At 32.2% G+C, this 18517-nt stretch overlaps 3 protein-coding genes across 6 annotated transcripts in view; 1 reads left to right on the forward strand and 2 right to left on the reverse strand.

Moving 5' to 3' along the window:
* The first annotated feature begins 1476 nt into the window (after nt 1-1476).
* Nucleotides 1477-12047, forward strand: LOC100179445 (growth factor receptor-bound protein 10-like). 2 transcript variants are annotated; one of them, XM_026840762.1, is made up of 14 exons: nt 1477-1625; nt 1822-1939; nt 3453-3497; nt 3570-3735; nt 3874-3995; nt 5673-5891; nt 6641-6754; nt 6998-7093; nt 7547-7636; nt 8004-8142; nt 9064-9126; nt 9908-9995; nt 10821-10914; nt 11513-12047. In XM_026840762.1, the coding sequence occupies exons 4-14, from the start codon at nt 3570-3572 to the stop codon at nt 11660-11662; spliced, it is 1341 nt and encodes a 446-aa protein (XP_026696563.1). In that variant the 5' UTR covers nt 1477-1625; nt 1822-1939; nt 3453-3497; the 3' UTR covers nt 11663-12047. The 2 variants fall into 2 exon arrangements, with proteins under 2 accessions (XP_026696563.1, XP_026696573.1); XM_026840772.1 differs by lacking the exon at nt 3453-3497.
* A 54-nt stretch (nt 12048-12101) lies between these two features.
* Nucleotides 12102-16043, reverse strand: LOC100184135. Of its 3 annotated transcripts, XM_002131810.5 has the most exons (10): nt 15345-16043; nt 14941-14990; nt 14639-14696; nt 14411-14584; nt 14098-14296; nt 13780-13952; nt 13526-13637; nt 13066-13229; nt 12647-12833; nt 12102-12463 (listed from the first exon to the last, which is right to left on the reverse strand). In XM_002131810.5, exons 1-10 carry the CDS (start codon nt 15591-15593, stop codon nt 12405-12407), a joined length of 1425 nt encoding a protein of 474 aa, XP_002131846.2. In that variant the 5' UTR covers nt 15594-16043; the 3' UTR covers nt 12102-12404. The 3 variants fall into 3 exon arrangements, with proteins under 3 accessions (XP_002131846.2, XP_026696546.1, XP_026696556.1); XM_026840745.1 differs by having other exon boundaries at nt 14411-14696; XM_026840755.1 differs by lacking the exon at nt 12647-12833 and having other exon boundaries at nt 12163-12463; nt 14411-14696.
* A 351-nt stretch (nt 16044-16394) lies between these two features.
* Nucleotides 16395-18517, reverse strand: part of LOC100186515 (zinc transporter ZIP10) — an 8393-nt gene continuing 6270 nt past the window's right edge. Inside the window, exons 13-16 of the mRNA XM_009863937.3 lie at nt 17843-17983; nt 17390-17569; nt 17066-17157; nt 16395-16994 (exon numbers count right to left, since the gene is read on the reverse strand). Coding sequence (XP_009862239.1) covers nt 16857-16994; nt 17066-17157; nt 17390-17569; nt 17843-17983 — 551 coding nt within the window. The 3' untranslated portion in view covers nt 16395-16856. The remainder of the gene's footprint in view (nt 16995-17065; nt 17158-17389; nt 17570-17842; nt 17984-18517) is intronic.

Consider the following 18517-nt stretch of genomic DNA (forward strand, 5'->3'; position numbering starts at 1 on the left):
GAGGTGTGATTGAATATGCAAAAATACTGAAGAATGGCGAAGTATCCTTCAAGCAATTCGTCAGGTTCGTTTATTTTAATCTTTTTTAATAAACCAGTTAATATGGTTTATTAATAAATAAACATATAGTACAATGGGGGAAGATGGGACACTTAAGCACATATTGCCAAATATTTCCAAAATCAAAAAAGATGACGGTTTTTGGGAAATACCACGAATTAGTACTATCATTCCTTTATTAATTAACAACAATTAAATAAAATGTAATAAAACACACGAGGAGTTATTTAGCGATCCGCACAACAGGTGAAATTTTACAAATTCGAAAACACACAGGATAAGATGGGACAGTTTAAAATCATTGTTAATTTTGATTAATAAGTGTATTTAGAAGTAGGAATATACGTAAATAACACGAAATAATACTGTACGCTTTGAAAATTAAGTCTAAACATTCTTTTTCTTGCCCTACTGCTATAGTTTTTACATGTTACCCATACATTATATTATTGCATAACAATTGGTATTGTTTGAACGACAATGGGTATTGTTTGACGACAATGGGTATTGTTCGAACATAAATGGATAAATATTGTATCCTACAAATGTATATGAACTTGTAATAACAGAAAATTGATAATAACTATTGATAAAGTTTTTATTTTCCCAAAATTGGGCATTACTACTATGTTTTTGGCACAAGCTACTTCTTATAAATTATCACCAAGTGCAAATGACCAAATTTCGAATATATTTTCAAAATATTATCTTTTTATTATATCAGTATCTTATAGTTAAAAACCCCCTGAGGTATAAATTACAAAATTAAAAGCAAATCTTTTAAAGTTTGGCAATGAAAACATGCAAAACTACAATGGGGGGGGAAGATGGGACTCTAAATTGAAATATATTTACAATAGCAGTATTCTGCAACTTGTAACTAACCTACCGAGTTTAACATGCTGTGCTAGTTTCTTTGTCATGTAAACTTCATATATATAACGTTAAACCGATATTTTTTTGTTGTTTTTATCTCAAAATAAAGTCATATTGACTCCTGCCTATTTTTTTCATGCTTATATCTCAGTGTTTTTTTACAAAACTAAAACCAGTTTTATGAAACAAAATCAAACCGTACGAAATATTCAAGGTTGTTTTATGAAGCTATGAAACTAGTTTAATCGTTCGCGCACGCAAACTAAAAAAATTCATCAGCTTTACTATGATTTAGCGAGCATTAAAAAATACCACCTTACTATTTCGCATTTTTTACCTGATGCAGATAAAATAGAGCCCGAACTTGTCGTAATACTCTAGACGTTTTTCCACTAGGCGTTGTCATGGTCATTCTCAATGCCAATGCATTATTCTGTAGTCACTAATAGTAATAGGAATAACTTAGCCTATGTAGTTCAGTACCATGGTTGCTCAAACTCTTTGATATTCTGGATCTATTTGTGGCCGTACATTTAAACAATTCTGATATAATATATTGTAGATGCAGCAATCTTACATGAGAGCAGTGAATCCATTCCAAGTGAAGATGAAAATCATCATTCAAGCAAATCAAGTTTTTTTGACAAACATTTCCTTAAGTCTCTGCCGGTAGCAATATTATCTAGAAGGTAATTTTATTAATAATATTAGTATAATGTATTGAGTTAGAATACTTTCAATTTGTTTACCAAGTCAAAGAAAAGACTAAGATCTATAATTCAAGTTTAAAGCTTTTTATTGGTTAGGCTATAACATGAAGATGTAGTTTAATGTTTAAGTTTAAATTCCACATTTAATAATTCTCAGTTTCTCACACATTTTTAGAAAGTTATTTGGTTCACACTCTGATCTTGCCTTATCTCCAACTCATGGCCCTGTTCGTCCTCCACATTCCGTCCCCAACAATTCAACAACAAACTCGAACATACACTCCCATAGAAAAGTTAGTATGTTCAACATGATACTAAAAACTAAATTTTGTTCACTTTTGTTAAGCAGTGTAATGTTTTTCAATTAGCAGGCATCGTTCGGACTTTTAAAAACTGTCGGGCCGGCGCATGAATTAATGATTTATTAATTCGCTGCATAACATAATCAATTCTGACACAACCAACAACTTTATATTCCTAAAATCCAGCATTTATCTGGGCAAGAGACATTAGAAATTGTGCCGAAAAACAGCTGTATCTGATTGTGGTATAACAGAGATTGTAACTAAAATATTAGATAAAAAATATGCATCAATATTTCAAAGTGTTTGTTCCGAATTATAGATCGGTATTACTATTGTGGGATATAAAACAGAGACAATCTTAAATCTCCACTAAATTTTGTTGATTTGAAACTGAAGACTAGTGACGGAAACCCGTCACATAAAAATACCCTGTATCTCATGTCAACCCTTTAAGTGCTGCCCTATTTTTTCACAAGTTTTAATTTTTGACTAGGTCTCACTTAATTAGTTTTTGCAACCACTATAGCAGTTGATCAAAGCATGCTATAGGAAGTCTGTGGAATATGAAATTGTCTACAACTTCATATTTTTAATTTTTTTAATGACTTGCAATGCGTATTTAAGGCAAAAAAATTATTGTACTAAAACACGCTTGGTGGGGCTAAGAAAAAAAATTATATAATATACTAAAGCATGCCGAGTGTTTTTCTAAAACATACTTGTGAAACCCTTTTTTAACAATGTGAGGCCCATAACTTTGCTTGTCCTTACTCCTGATATACTATTTTTTCGTGCAAAGGGAGCTATCCCAATGGAAGATTCATTAAAATATGGTAAATCTAACTGCCACCCAACCGATTACGACTCATCACAACCCTTCAAATATTTTTGTCATTTCCTAACCTTAAACTTTGAACGAAAAATTGTTTCTAGTTTTATCAAGAATTTTAGAACGTGTATGGTCATTTAGCTTGAGTTTAGAAATAAAAGACCACCTGGTGTGTTTTTTTGTAAATATGGGGATTCGGGTATTTCCCTATGGCAACTCTATATTGGCCCGAAAAGAAGATAACAGCATAACATGGGAACAAGACTGTGGGTAAATGGCTTAATTTGCTAAAACTGTTTAAAACTTTGATAATACATTACACAACATTTTCAAATGCGTTGATGTATTTTACTATTGCTAAAATCAAAATTTCTTCCTCTATCAAATAAGACTGAAATTGCGCCCAAGTAACGAGAAATGACCTTCCAACAACAATCTAAGTAGCGTTAGGTGTCTGGCGACTTGAGTCGCCAATGGCGGTTGAAGGGTTAATAATATAACTAAACGTTGTTAATGAGTTGTATTCGATTAATGGGTTGTGCTATCATTCGTTACGATTCCATTCTTTATGATAGGTAGTCAACAAAAACTTAAATGCGAACCGGTATATGTCTCTTTATTACATTTAATCTTTTGCTTTACATGTAAGGATAATCAATAACATTACTCTAGGTTGATCGAATTTCTTGCAAGGCTCAAAGAATCAACACAAAACAGGTTTTTAAACCTCATACATTTTTACCATTGTGTACATTTATAGTTGTATAATTACCATCCAAATTATTCCAGATGATTTGGAGCGTGTGGGTCACAGATATCTCATCATGGAAGGAAGTTGATTTGCCTCATTCCTCCACTGCTGCTCTGTTGATCCACACTTTGCTTACAAAACTAAAGCGCAAAATTGATTTATCATCCTGGTCTATTATAGAACAGAATAGTGACTCAATGATAGGTAAATGATGATATCTTTTTGCTTTTGCATGCTATTTGCACTTTAATTACTACAACCAAATGGACAAAATAAAATGCTAAATAATGATTGTTTGATATAAATTTTCTTTCACTTTAAATATTCAATCTTTGATCTTAGAGAGATACGTTGAAGATTATGAAATTATTGATGAAATCTGGAAAAACCAAGAATCTGATAGTATTTCAAGATTTTGTTTGAATAAGACTCCATCCAAGTACACTATATTGCTTAGCCCTGATGTGAGTTATTAGTAGGGTTGTGCTTTAGTAGTAAAAGCCTATGTTTGCCAAGCTTTACTTCAGGCTCTTCCAAGCGCTAATGATCTCATTAAAGAGAATTGTTCCATATTTGTTGAAAATTGTATAAACTCATACAGAACACTTTCTTAAAATTAAACACCGCACAAAAATCTGATTCACATAGTGGCCCTTCACACATTAGATATTCAGGTCATAATACCGCTTGCGTTTATTATTAGCAATCCAGGATATGGCAAATTAAATGTTTTACGTTTACGGTGATGTTACTTCACGACCATTGGTTGAAGCAGGTGTGCCGATATGCTGAATTTTGTGGATATATGAAGCAGATCTGTGCGTTGAATATGAAGTCACATAACGTAGGCTATTGGCGCAAACTCGGATTTTTTGGGCGGTAATAAACAACATAAACATATTCCAGAAGTAGCACTGCTTTATATTTACATTGTTTTCTTTGCCATTGAAATGTTAGTTATGAAATAGTAGGCATTCACACATGAATTCATTGCATCATAATAGCAATTGTTCAACCTATCAATTAATCGTGACCTAATAGCAATTCACACGTCGGTTTATTTGCTTTATAATAGTGGTTAACATGTTTATTTTTTAGTCAGTCTTTAGAAAAAAAAAGCTATTAATCATTTGATTAGCGAGTGGATAATATAGATAAAGATTGCAACGTTGTCTCCATGTACACATGTTTAATCAATTCTCCGACCTCCAATCAGATTGTATATTGGCTTACAACCCAAATGCGCTGTTTTCATGACATTCGCATAATAGCGAGGACGGAAGATAAATTTATTATGAGGAGGCCATACCACCCTAATATCCCAGGATAAATCCAGTGTACTGGCCTGCCCTCATTAAAATGTACATGTTGCTGTTGGAATAATTAATTGGGCCAGAATATTAAATATTAAAGACTGACTGATATCAATTGTTTTCACCGATACCGATATTGTTTGCTTTTACGGATATTAGCCAGTTGTCACTAAAGCGAAATGTATAAAATGATCAGTATTATTCAAAATTAATAACTGTATTCAACTATCCAAGAAACTGCAGGTTTTAATAGAGAAAAATGAGTTGGTTTGCATGTTTCTTAGTAGGTAACATCATAGGTATTGCTTTTGTTTTGTACGAAACTAGGACGCACATGAACGCTAAACTACGACACACGCGGACATTAAACTAGACCTCCGTAAAAAATTAAACTACGACATATAAACAAGATGCACTGGATGGTTAAACTACGACGCACGTAAAGGCTAAACTATGTCCCACAGGCTGTTAAATTACGTTGAGCGTAAAGGTCAAACAACGACACACATGAAAGCTAAACTAGCACACACGTGAAGGCTAAACTACGAAGCATGTGAAGGTTAACCAACGACGCATGTAAAGGTTAAACTACAACACACGTGATGGCTAAACTACGAGGTCAAGTAGGTTGCACGTCGCTTCCCACTAACTATTTATATATCGCTGTAATGTCGGCGTTTTTTTGCTGATATCGATTATCAGTAGAACGTAAATACCGGCCAATAATATTGGTAAACCGATATATTGGTCAACCTCTTTTTAAATATTAGACTTTATTTCTTTTTAAATATGAGACGTATCTCATTTAATTGCGAATTTATTTTACAGCTTTGTCTTCCAAATGGAATGCTTACTTTTCCTGGCAATTCATCAGAAGAGTGTCCAAGCACAGTTCGTAGATTACAGATGCAACACATATTAACTAAAACTGCACTTGAGTTATGTGGTTGGTTGCATGTACGTGAGGTTGGTCACAGAACATGGAAGAAACTTTATTGTGTTCTGCGGAATTCAGGCCTTTATTACAGTAACAAAACCACAAGCAAGGTTTGTTTAATATTAATTACCATATTGTTAAAAAATAATTTTCTTAAAATACAATGAAACACTTTTTCAATAATCTGGTCTAATTGGAATAATATTCAATTAAAGAATGCCTAAATAGTTATCAATTAGCGGAAATTTGTTAAGAAAAGGTATGTTTAAAGAATATTAACAATAGCATTTTATACATATTTTCATTTTTTTATTATCTCAAAACTCAAATAGGGATTCAATACAGAATATCAAAATTGTGAGTTCCGAATCTAATTACGAGATTCGATATTTAATTTAATGTCATACGCCATTACTTAAAATATATTAAAAAAATTATAAACAAGGATTGTGAGTTGATCATTGTATTTGTAGGCATTATAAATAAAATGTTTTGAGTTTGCTATACGTTTCGCACTGGATGTTTTCGCATCATTGTAGTGCAGGGATTGGTAGTGTCTGTTCCAGCTGAAAAAAGATGGGTTGCCGATATTAATGTGTAACAAATTGCGAAAACGCCAAATGGAAAACATCTGGCAACTTTTTATCACCGACACAAAAATTATAATGTTCCACCTAGGTTTCTATTATAGTGTCAATAAACTGAATTATGTTTGTAAAATTAATGTTGTCTTCTAAATAAGGAGTAAAAAAGATTCGGAAATCTTTATTCAAAAAAAAGGTATTCCAGGATATTGTAGAATACCTAATTATTCTGAATTGTCTATTCCTAATTTTTATGATCGCTAATTGATCCTTAGGAACCACAGCACTTGGTATCTATTGCTGAAGTACATTCTGCTCAAGTGTGGTTTCCCATTAACAATAAAAAACCAACCAGTAGTGCTCCTTATCCGCATTGCTTCTGTCTCAAGGTACGTAAACAATCTTCATTTATTGAAATTAGTTTTTCTTTAAATTTTACTGACAATGCTCTGGTAGTTAGTAACAGAGAGATGAATTATTATGTATACGTATTACTTTATTAATGGAATACCTTTATTTTGTTCATGGAAGTTCCTTTCCTGTTGGTAGCAATAAATTTTATATTAATTTTTAAATTGAAAATAAACACTTTTATCACATAATGATAATAATTCTTTTTATAATGTTTTTAGCCTCGCAAGTTTAAGAATGGATCAATCATTAGATGGTTTTGTGTTGAATCAACCCACACCATGTCAGCATGGATAAGCGGACTAAGACTTACTATGGTAAATTTATTTTTTTACTAATACTGTTTTTACATACGACTTTTTGTTGTGCACCAATTTACATGCTCGTGAAATGAGGTTGTTTTTTGTTACATTTCCGCTGATCTTTATTCTTTTTTTCCTCATGTTAAAAATGAGCTTGTAATATATAATTTGACATTTGTCCGATGGTGCAGCCATAAAAAAATGAGGTAAAAAAATAATGACAGTTAGCTGACAGTCAGGCACCGAGTAACATTCATGTCATACTTTTTCTAAAACATTTACCAATTATGATCAAAGAAATCATAACTACAAACAAAAAATTTTTATTTAAAAAAAACATTTATTATTTTTTGTTTAAAAAAAGACGCCTTAGTGCACCACTGCATGTATCTAATAATGTATGTGGCAATCAAGTAAAAATCATGCCATATTTTCATTTTTTGATCATAAAATGGATTGCCTTAACAGAATGGAAGTCGGTTTTATGAATCTTACCTGAGTGCACGAAGACAATCTCAATCTAATCTTGTTCGAAGTTCAAGTGATCGAACAATTAATGTAAGACGAAATATCAATTACTTTTCTTAGATTAATATACTGAAAAAGAATTACTGATTTTAGTTTGCTAACCAAAACATTATCCAGGCGGTAGTTTTTTTAAATTTTCCAATTTATTTAAATTCTTGTAATATTAATTGACATTGGTCGGCACTGTTTTAAGTAAAAGTGGCGAGTGATGCTGATTAATGTTGTTTTCTTATCAAAAACTTACTGAGGTTTGGTTTATACGGGAATTTGGTGTGTTGACTGTTGATTATATACTTCGTTAACAAAAGTTTATTTAGGACACCCTTAGTAGTTGGTATTAATTAATACTGACCATGTAACCTTCAGTTTATAAAAAGCTTCTTGTGTGACATCACAGAGGCACGACTTTGCTGCGATGGATTTCCGTGGTGAAACGGGAAGAGTAATTCATGATCCAAAAGAAGTTGCAATGTTGGAGTTGGAACAACAATCATCATGGCGACGTCGATTAATCAATCGAACCATCACTGGACAAGGTGAGTTCAATGTTTATTGAACAATTTTGATTTACTTTCAACCAATATTGTGATGCGCTATTCAGGTCACCTTCATTGAGGTAAAGCTCTGTATTTTGAAAGTAGATTGGGACAAGATTTATTTTATGCCTGGCATCGATACCGCAATAGTTTATATGATGTTTTTTGAAGATGCTTGTCATGTGTAAGAAGTGCCTATTTTTAATGTCGCTTTTTAATGTGGAAATTATTTAGTTCATCGGTCGCGTAATGTGCAGCTCCGATACAACAACTTTATATTCTTATAAATTGAGCATGTATTTGGTCATTGGAATTGTGGTATAACACATCTAGCTATGTCATAACATTACTTATGGTATTAAAATATGCTGTAATAATGAATATAATTTACTGTATTATGTGAACAATGCATACCATTACTTTGACTTGTGTAAGCATGTGGATATAGACCTAGATCCGTGTATTACGGATATAAAACAGACAATTTTTAAGCACTACTAAATTCCCGATTATTAAGAGTATGGGAATTCGTTGCCAGTACAAAGATCCAGATTGCTTTAAACTGTGTTTGGTGATCGCCGAAATGTTTTACATAGTTCAATAATGCTATGCGTGGGGTAGAAGAAAGTAAAAGTATAAACAAAATGCTAAAAACTGCAAATTTAGTAATTTCAACATGACTTCAGCAATTTGCAATTTATTCACAAATTTTAAAATTACAGAGTTTTAATGTTAATTTAAAACGGAACACTGGTGCCGGAAACTCATAGTATCGACAGTTCGCCACGATACGCTATAATCGGCTTTAAAGCACATGTCTTTTTGATTTATAACACTGCTTGAATAAATAAATGGGAACATGTATCGACCTATTTTTTTGTTTTTTACATGCTTGCCAACAATATTAAATTTTTTTTTTAGCCTCCGATCGAAACATTGTTGGAAGTTCTGCACCGACCAAGCAAGTTGCATTCTTTGCGCGAGGTTTGTATTACGTCAGTGGTTCCCTAAGTTTTTTTAGCGCGACCCAAATCAGAGTTTTATGAACATCTCACGAACCATGGGTAAACCTTTAACTGGTGGCCACCTGAAATTTTGGGTTCAAAATGTTCAATAGGCCTCACTGATACCTGCTGTCTAATTTTTTTGCGAAAAAGTCAGGCTTAACTTTGAAAATGTGCGAAAACATGCTATTTTTCGACATGAACGCCCGAGTTTTTAAAATCTTCAACTGTTTGTGTGGATCTTTCAATGTATTATTGAAAAATGCTAAAATACGACGCACGTAAAGGTTAAAATACGATGCATGTGCCTCTTTAACATTCAAGCCTGTTTTAAACCTCATACATGCCCAATGATCACGTGTCGATCCCTATTATGAGCCAAATAATCGACGTGTGAATTGCTATTATGTTGTAATTAATTGCCAGGTCAAACAATCGCTTTTATGATGCAATTAATCCTTGTATGAATGCCTACTATTTCGTAATAAACAGTCTACCTGGCTAAAAAAAACATGGTAAATATAAGGCTAAAATACTGCGCAAACCTAACCCGAACGTTTGAAAAGAAAAAAAACGTTTTAATAGATTTGAATCATCTTGTCGCAACCCATTTTTAAACCCTGTGCGACCCATGTTTGGGTTGCGACCCATACTTTGGGAACCACCGTATTACATGGTTAGACATACAAAAAAAATGAATATCTATTATTACTTATCTACCTAGCCAGTTTGTTAAAGTTGTTAAAGTTAGAAATATGCAGCTATTCATCAAACACAAACATGGTTCTATGGGAAAATAACAAGAGAAGAAGCAACAGAGGAATTACATAGGAATGGAAATGTTGACGGGTGAGTGATGTTCTGCTTATATTTTAACTACTTTTCTGTTTTTGACCAACTGTCACATAGTGATGTGTAGTAACACAGGTGTTTGTGCTAGCAAAAACAATCTATATGACATTTGTTCTTCGAAAAAAAATTGATATAAAAGTTTATTTTGACTTTTTTGATGACATCCTCAAAATATATCTAAAGAATCTTGCAAAGTTAAATCATGCAGAGTTACTTAAGCGATTTTTTGAATTTATGACGTCTTTATACCAGGTGATGTCATGTGTTAAAAGTTAATTTTTGCTAAAAAAAATTTTGACAAAACTTACTGAAAACCACTTTATGAATAGAAATCACAATATAATCATAAAAACAACATGTAGCAGCAAAAACAAGTTGGACAAACACAAGAACCAAAACCGCATTTTTAGTTAACTTTAATGGGAAAGTCCCAGGGCAAACATGGAGATCAAATAAAATCACTTTTGACAGAATGAAAAACCTTAGTTTTTGGGTGTAATAGGAACCGTATTCCTTAAAAATACATTATTTTTTTCAAACCAAGTTCACTAAAATTTGTTAATGCTGTGATGCCCTTGTTCAAATGTTTTTATTAATTTATTAATGGATAATTTTTTTTCTCTTTCAAATAAGATAAACTGTGAGAGTTTCTACCAACTATAAGTGAACTTTTGAACATTTTCGTGAACACCTGATCCAGAACGCAAATTTGTGTTATTCGATTCCAGTGGGTTAGGTTTAGTCTTAAGGTCTTATGCTTGTTTCACATTTTATCCATCTGTCAAGATTATTTTCAACAGCTTGTTTTGTTTGTTATTTTAGACTTTTTCTGGTACGTGACAGTCACACAATTCCTGGTGGTATCGTTGTTACTTTGTGCCACAACCAAAAATCTAGACACATACCCATTACACAGGTACATATTTAAATATAAGCAGTTATTTATGTATTAATGTTGGTGATGGTTTGTGTGTTGCTTAACTCCCATACAGTGGGAGCTTAATATAAAATATTCTCTTTCTTTTACCAACCTGTATAAAGTAACTTACATTTATCATGAACAAATAAGCTACATTATATCTGTGTTACACAAATATCGTCAACAACTTGCTGTCTTGCTCATTTAATTTGTTAAATGGTGGCAATTTATGCACATATTAATTCTCACTAATACACATTTAAATTTATGAACAACCACCACTGGTACATGAAATGTATCTGCATAAGTTTTGGCAAACCATACAGTAATAACAGAAACAGGGAATACTATTTTCTATTTTACACAAAGTTTGCAGTATATTTTTATTTTATTAAAGAATTTATAGAAGTAACAAGATTTACAATATATTAATGGTTAGTAGTTTGCTTAACCTGTAATATGTGTCATTTTTATTAAATCTAGATATTTATTAAATTAAAAGTATATGTAAGGATGTTCCATGATGAAGTAGATATACACAACTGCGACAATGGTTTAATAAATTTTTCCTCTAAATAATTGTATAATTTAAAAGATTGAGCGAAACGGACAGAACTTTTACACTGCTGACAACGGCGAGACTCGCTTTGTGGATATGATCCAGTTGGTTGATTTTCACCGATTAAACAAAGGGTCACTCCCATGTTTGCTACTTCATGAGTGTTCACATAGTCAAATGTCATAGGTGCTTAAAACTTGTATGCAACAGATGCTCAGGAACTTTTGCATCAGGATATTCATTATAAGTCTCTTTTTACTTTATTCGTTATACCTTGAGATCAAGTATTAAACATATCAATTTTTTGAACATTATTATTTGATTTACAGACTTTCCAATCACTTTATGGGTATAAGTGCGGTGCTATTTTTGTTTTATTATTGGTGTTGTATTTTGCGAGTCATTTATAAATGAAATACTGCCTTATTTATTCAGTACAAGCAATCCACTGTTTTCCTTCTGTCAACAGTAGTGATTTTATAATTGTAACTTTTATTCAGAGCCTTTCACTTTTCCTAATGTGTTGAAACCAATTTAAATTGTGATTTAAAGTTCGATGAGTGTTTTGTTATTTTTTTGAATAAAAGCTTGCCAGTCTAGCGAATACAACACAACAAGATGGTAATTTTAATGCACAATTAGGTTTTTTATTTCACTAAATGCATGGACTCTAAAATATTCAAACCTACATTATAGTACCATTTATTTGTATACAACCATATATTCAAGAAGTATTAACAAAAAGATACAGTATACAAAAAGGAAGTTTTGGGTCCTATTTACAATCACAAAAATATTTATGATTTACAAGTCATCAAGCGTTTCCTCAAATATATTTTGAATTCTCTTTGTGTCCTGAATGATATTCCACAGTGAGGTGTGAAGATAGACATGATATGCATCAGTCATGGAAGAAAATGTTCCGTCACTAACATGTTTGCCTTTTTGATTGCTGCTTGTTCCCTCCTCGTGTGATACTTCGTGTAACTGTAGGAAGACTATATTTAAACCGTGTGAAAATAAAGGAATAAATTCCAGGAACATACAACAAATTTGATTATGAGCATCATGCTTAATCATATCCAACTAAAATGAAAATAAAAGTAAAAACATAATTTGAGAGTGAAATTTCTGCATCAAGTTTATTTGAGCGAATTCTTGGATCCCAACCTGGTGGTTTACTCCGGTACTGATTGGCTAAAATCTGATCAAGATTGTCCAGTAAGAAAACATGGTACATATCATCTTCAGATAGATACTCAAAATCTTCTTCAGAAGCGGAACTAAAGTCAGAGTCATAGTCAAAATGTTTTGAATTGCTCAGTGAAGAACCCTCCCCATTTGATTTAAGGATTTTCTGACCAAAAATAACTTATATTACAACCAGAAAATAGAATTATATTTTTTGATCCAGCTGTAGGGTGAAATGCTTTAAAAATTCACTCTGCATATTAGCTCAAAGTAGGTTTTGCTTCAGTTTAAAAAATTGACATGTGATCAAATGATTTGTGGTTCAAACTTGAATATGAAATTAAGATGATTGAAGAAAACTGAAACAGTACATGCAATAAATCGAGAGTGTTATATACCATCTGTTTGTGTGGTGGGGTAGTCCATGCATGCCGTTTTGAAATTAAATGTTTAACAAGTCCATCATCAGTTGTAAGTATGTCATCCACCCTAAGTTCATCAAGTATAATATCTGCACTCATTATTTCCAGGTTAACCCCTTCTTTAAATAAATTCCGAAGACCTGCGCATTATACAAATTTTCATGGTTAAAATTATTGTGATTTAGAAATATATATGATTGATTAAAAAATGTGAATAATATAACTTTGATGACAGGCAACATGCATGCATGTTTCACCCAAGTTATCCAAAATATAGATTTGTTCCTGTTTGCTTTTGATGTTTGACCAAACACAGTAATATGCTACAACATATGAATTCAAAAATTTTACAAATGCAAACCTGCAGTAAAATAGAAACGGAATGTGTATATCAGGCTGTCATGGATTAATTAAAATTCTATTTCAGTATTTTTACCAGTATGCACACGTTCTCTTATGACATCATCTTTCACATCCCAACCATAACTATGAGCAAATCGAATTGTTACATTTAGTTGTCCATCAAAATTACGATGTTTTAGAAAGGTCTGAAACAGTTTAATATTTACATTGTAATTTCTTTTATGTAATGAATGTTATTCGGTTCCAGTCTTATTGTTCTGCATATTAGTGACAATATAATAAAAGTATGTTTATAAATTCCAGATAAAATAAAATATAAATAGATACTTTTTCCAGCTGCACAAGGTTAAGAAGTGTTTCACTGCACTGGTGGATTGGTGACGAACTCATCACGATATCAACATTCAACTCAATAGCTTGTGACCTTGGAATTTTTTCTTCCCATTTTGCCTTCATGAGGTCAAAAACAAATAGTTGAGAAACTCCATCTGCTTTACCACCTGTTAATATATTTGAAAAATATATAAATATTAACAAATTAACAATTACACGTAGATTGTCTCGAACTAACATTTAAACAAAAACAATTACTTTTTATCAGTTGGATAAGAGTTTATCATTAAGAATCTGTAAAACATAGGTTACCAATAAATCTGCATTTATACAAGGAGTGTTCTTCATCTGTGAAGACATCAACATAAGTGATCTCACATTTGAGAACCATTAAATTTGCATTTCGTCCTTCTGGGTCAAGAAATAGTTTATAATATACATGATCTGACCATGGTCGACAGTTGCCGGTAACATCCGTTTCTGACACCACCTTCCTACGATCTAATACGTCCTATATTAAAAAAGTTTAGTTTTAAACTTCAAATTTTAAACGTGTATTTTACACTCTGTTGAATAATTTACTGTTTAAAACGTGGTACTTAAGTTAGTACACCCCTTAACCCACCTGTGGATCTACACTCATTATATTCCTGGGATGCACAGATCGTGGGGATGCTTTAGATTCAGATCCTCCCATCGCACCTTGGTTTCTACTGATGACACTACTTGTTGAAGATAACTGTGATGTCACAGAAGGACGACCACCATTTAATTGAGAAGCCAGTCTGTTACTTCCTCCCTGAAAAAAAAAATATATATAAACCAATAATAAAGTGACAAGTATACAACATACTTGATTCTCTTTTGTAGAATTGTTAAGTACAGGTAAGCCGCTCTGTGTCTGTGGTGTCCTGCAACCATACAGTTTAACATTTTATGAAATGTACTGGACTATGCCCAGAAGCAGACAGGACATGATAATAACTTCCGTTAAGTTAAAAAACGATGATGTCAACATAAAACGTGTACTGTGGTTAAAAACCAAATAGCAGTCCTACCAACCAAATATTTGAACTTTTATTACAATGATGTTTTTAATTGGCAACCCATGACACAAAGCCGTATAAAGTGAATTTTAATGTACAAAGCACCAACCTTAATTGTAAAGGAATTATTCCTGGCTGTGGTTCTTCTGGTAGCAAAGTCTGAACAAAGTTTAAAATTGTGGTTTACGCAGATCATCATCATAGATACTTTTTGACCCAAACCCATGTTTAATAAATCTATTTATAAATTTTAATCCTACTTGGCAACTAAACCAAGATTTGACATTTTTAACTTCAAAAAATATTTAAAGCAAATTATTATGCCATGTGTTAAAAATAATAAGTTATGGTTTGCCTTTTAATTTGGACCCCTTCACTTTGGGACCCATAAATATTTTCTTGGATTTAAAATTTCTGATGTTTTTAAACAACTTTATGATAAACAATGCTTGTAATACATTTATGTATTACAAAAATACAGAATAGCTGTTAAATACCAAGCCAGTCTAAAACCTGAACTTGAAGAATTTCTTCTTCTGTCCAGTTGCTTTCAAAATTTTTGCGCACAGACTTTGGTGCAATCACGTGAATTGGTGTTGAGCCCTTTCGTTGACTGCTATCATCAAGTAAATCTGTTTCTATTAAAATCGGGGCACTTCCAGACTGATTTCGCATAAAATGAACTTTAGGTTTGGGTGATGCGCTGTTTGAATCATGCACCAAATCTTGAAGCTCTTCGCCCTGATAACTATTGTTACGCATGGTTAAATCTATTACTATTAATCAAGTATTCTGTTAACATGGTTCTACTTCATTTATTCTACATAAATAGTTCTTATGGTTAGGTTAAATACGAAACAGTCTACAGTAACTTTTGCGAATGTGTAATAGTATTTGTCAATCCAAAAAGCCAGCTCCTTAATTCTACGGGTCGTATTTTTGTGCACACCTTTCTTACAAACTCATCTTAATTTGTTTAATTTTATATTTAATTCGGTACTTTTCATTTTACTTATTTCCTCAAGTAGTTTTTACTATTATCATGACTTTTTACGACTATCGTTTTGTTGCTAATTCCCTCCACTTCGTTGTCCTAATTAATTTAACCTCCACTAAGCTATTCATGCAAATGTAAATATGTTATAACACTCACATCAGTTTACCGTGACATCTCAGTTTAAGAAAATATTTTTTACCAAAAACAACAGTACGTTTGCTTCGCACGGAGGCTAATCAACAGATGCTGTATGCGTGATTTTAACTCGGGCTAACGATGACGCAATTTCCTGCGTTTCCTCCAAACGCGTTCATCAATTCACACATGAATAGTGAGATCTTTAGAAAGGAAATAATTCCCTCAATTAAAACTAATGCATGTTTAGAATTGGTTGCCGTTGCTAATTTTAATCACACATTCCTATTGTTTTAATATTTATTACAAAAGACTGTTGGTTTTCTCATCTTGTTCCAGTGAAGCTCAAAAGCCACATAGTCGGCTGCAAGTTGAAATCAATACACAACCACGGCAGGTAAACAAGTTTTAGAATTTTAAAACACTTGACATTTTTACAATATTGCTTACTATATTTAACAAACGAACACGGAACCACAAAGGCTTTAACCAAAACTACTGAAAAAGTTTTGTTGTAACATAACAGTGTGAATCAGAAACATAAAATGAGATGATCAATATCATTTGTATTAGGGAACATTAAATTTCTGAGAAATACAATATAAGTTAGCAATTTAAAACTGCATACACTTATCAGTGAAATAAATAAAAATGTTTTTTACGAGTCACACTACCACACCAAAACTGCAGTAAAGCAAATAAATGCAGTGAACATTCCAGCATGTTTACACATACAATATTTTTGGTCATTAGTACTTCATCATAAATAATGTTTTTTGTGCATTTGACTGAGATTTTAACTGCATTGGTCATATGACACAGCTGTGATAATTTGTCATGAAATTCAATTAGAATTAAACAGCCTGTCATAGTTCACAGCACACATGCGGCACTTAAAAAATATTTGCAAAGTTTTCCTCATACATTGCAATGAGCAGCATAAAGAAAACACCGAACATAAATCCAATGTTTTGTAAAATGAAACGAACTGTAGAATCACCTTCTAGTGTTGATTCTTTCATTGTCGGAAGCTGGTATTAAAGGTATATAAAATATTAAAAACGATCATAATAATTTGGAAGCATACTATTTATTAACGTACCATGTCAACAAGTGCTATGTAAAGGAAGCCACCAGCAGTTATAGCAAGCAACCACAATTTAACGGAAGTTGTGTATTCTCCCACAACCAAACCTGTAAAAAAACAATTTAAGAAATAATTTATGTACAAAATATACAAAGGTATTATTGCACAATACACTATATTGTTGTCTATTTTATATTTTAGCTTTGTAATTGTGTTTAACTAAAAGTACTTGGTGTATCATTGATAGTGCCAACTTTGGTTGACATTAGCAGTTACCAATATTTTAAATAACCAGGTGAACCACTGATGTTATTGATGATGTATTTTTTAATACATTACCTAATATAGCTCCAATGAATGCCATACATGCACACAACCCATTATACAGAATGGCCTTCTTTATGCTCATCCCAGCTTTAATTAAAATTGCAAAGTCTCCGAGTTCATGTGGAAGTTCATGGCAAAATACTGCAAGCGAAGTTCCTAACCCTGCAGCAATACTACTGCTGAATGCAGCACCTGTGGAGCATATTTACTCATTTTATTTGAGTAGCAAATAAATAACAATGAAGAAACAATAGTAAGTAAAGAGTGGTCAGCATTCATACACATTGTTATAAAATACCACTTTTATTTTTAACATATCAATTTTGTTAATAAGAAACTTAAGGATTAACTGTATTTAAGCTGATAAGAACCGCTTCAGAGTGTTTTCCAGGATATTTATAAAAAAAATAAATCTTTAAAAATCTTTAAACTGAATAGTAAATACATGAATATTTGTGCAAATACCTATGGCTAATCCATCACTAAAATTATGAAGACCATCCCCCATAATTATCATCCACGCCAAGTCTTTTACTCCCTCGCTTTTAAGAAGATCTTCATGGTTATGATGGGTGTGTCCGTGGGTGTGGTCACCGTTTCTGTGTCCTGAAAATTGGTGGCAAGATGTTGTTGGTGTTTTTACATAAATTTTATTGTTTTAGTTATTTTAATCAATATTGCATTCAGTTTAAATGTATACCTTGAGTTGTCATTAATGCACTAGTAAAGCAATTATAACAAAACTATACAAAAATGTGCATAGGATTAGATTTCTTATATTTTTTTACAAAGGAGATGATTTACCACTACTTTCGAGACCTCCAGTTATTTACTGTATTAAACAATAATGAATGATACAGATTATTTATTTAAGAATAAAATTTTAACAATGAATTTCACATTTTACTCTAGAATTATGAAAAAATATGGTTTCAATTATTCCTTTTAATTCTGTGTCATTGATGTCAATTTTGTCTAATTCCAGTAATCAACTTAAGGTGGCTGTACACAGTATCTGGCGTATGAAATCGTATGCGAACCCAGGTGCGAAATCGCGTCCGAATTCGCATACAATTGGGNCAAACATTTTGTCCGATATCTATGTACACAGTATCAGGTGCGCGGAACACAAAGCATCTG

Source organism: Ciona intestinalis, chromosome 1, assembly GCF_000224145.3.
Source record: "Ciona intestinalis chromosome 1, KH, whole genome shotgun sequence".
In the NCBI taxonomy this organism is placed as follows: domain Eukaryota; kingdom Metazoa; phylum Chordata; class Ascidiacea; order Phlebobranchia; family Cionidae; genus Ciona; species Ciona intestinalis.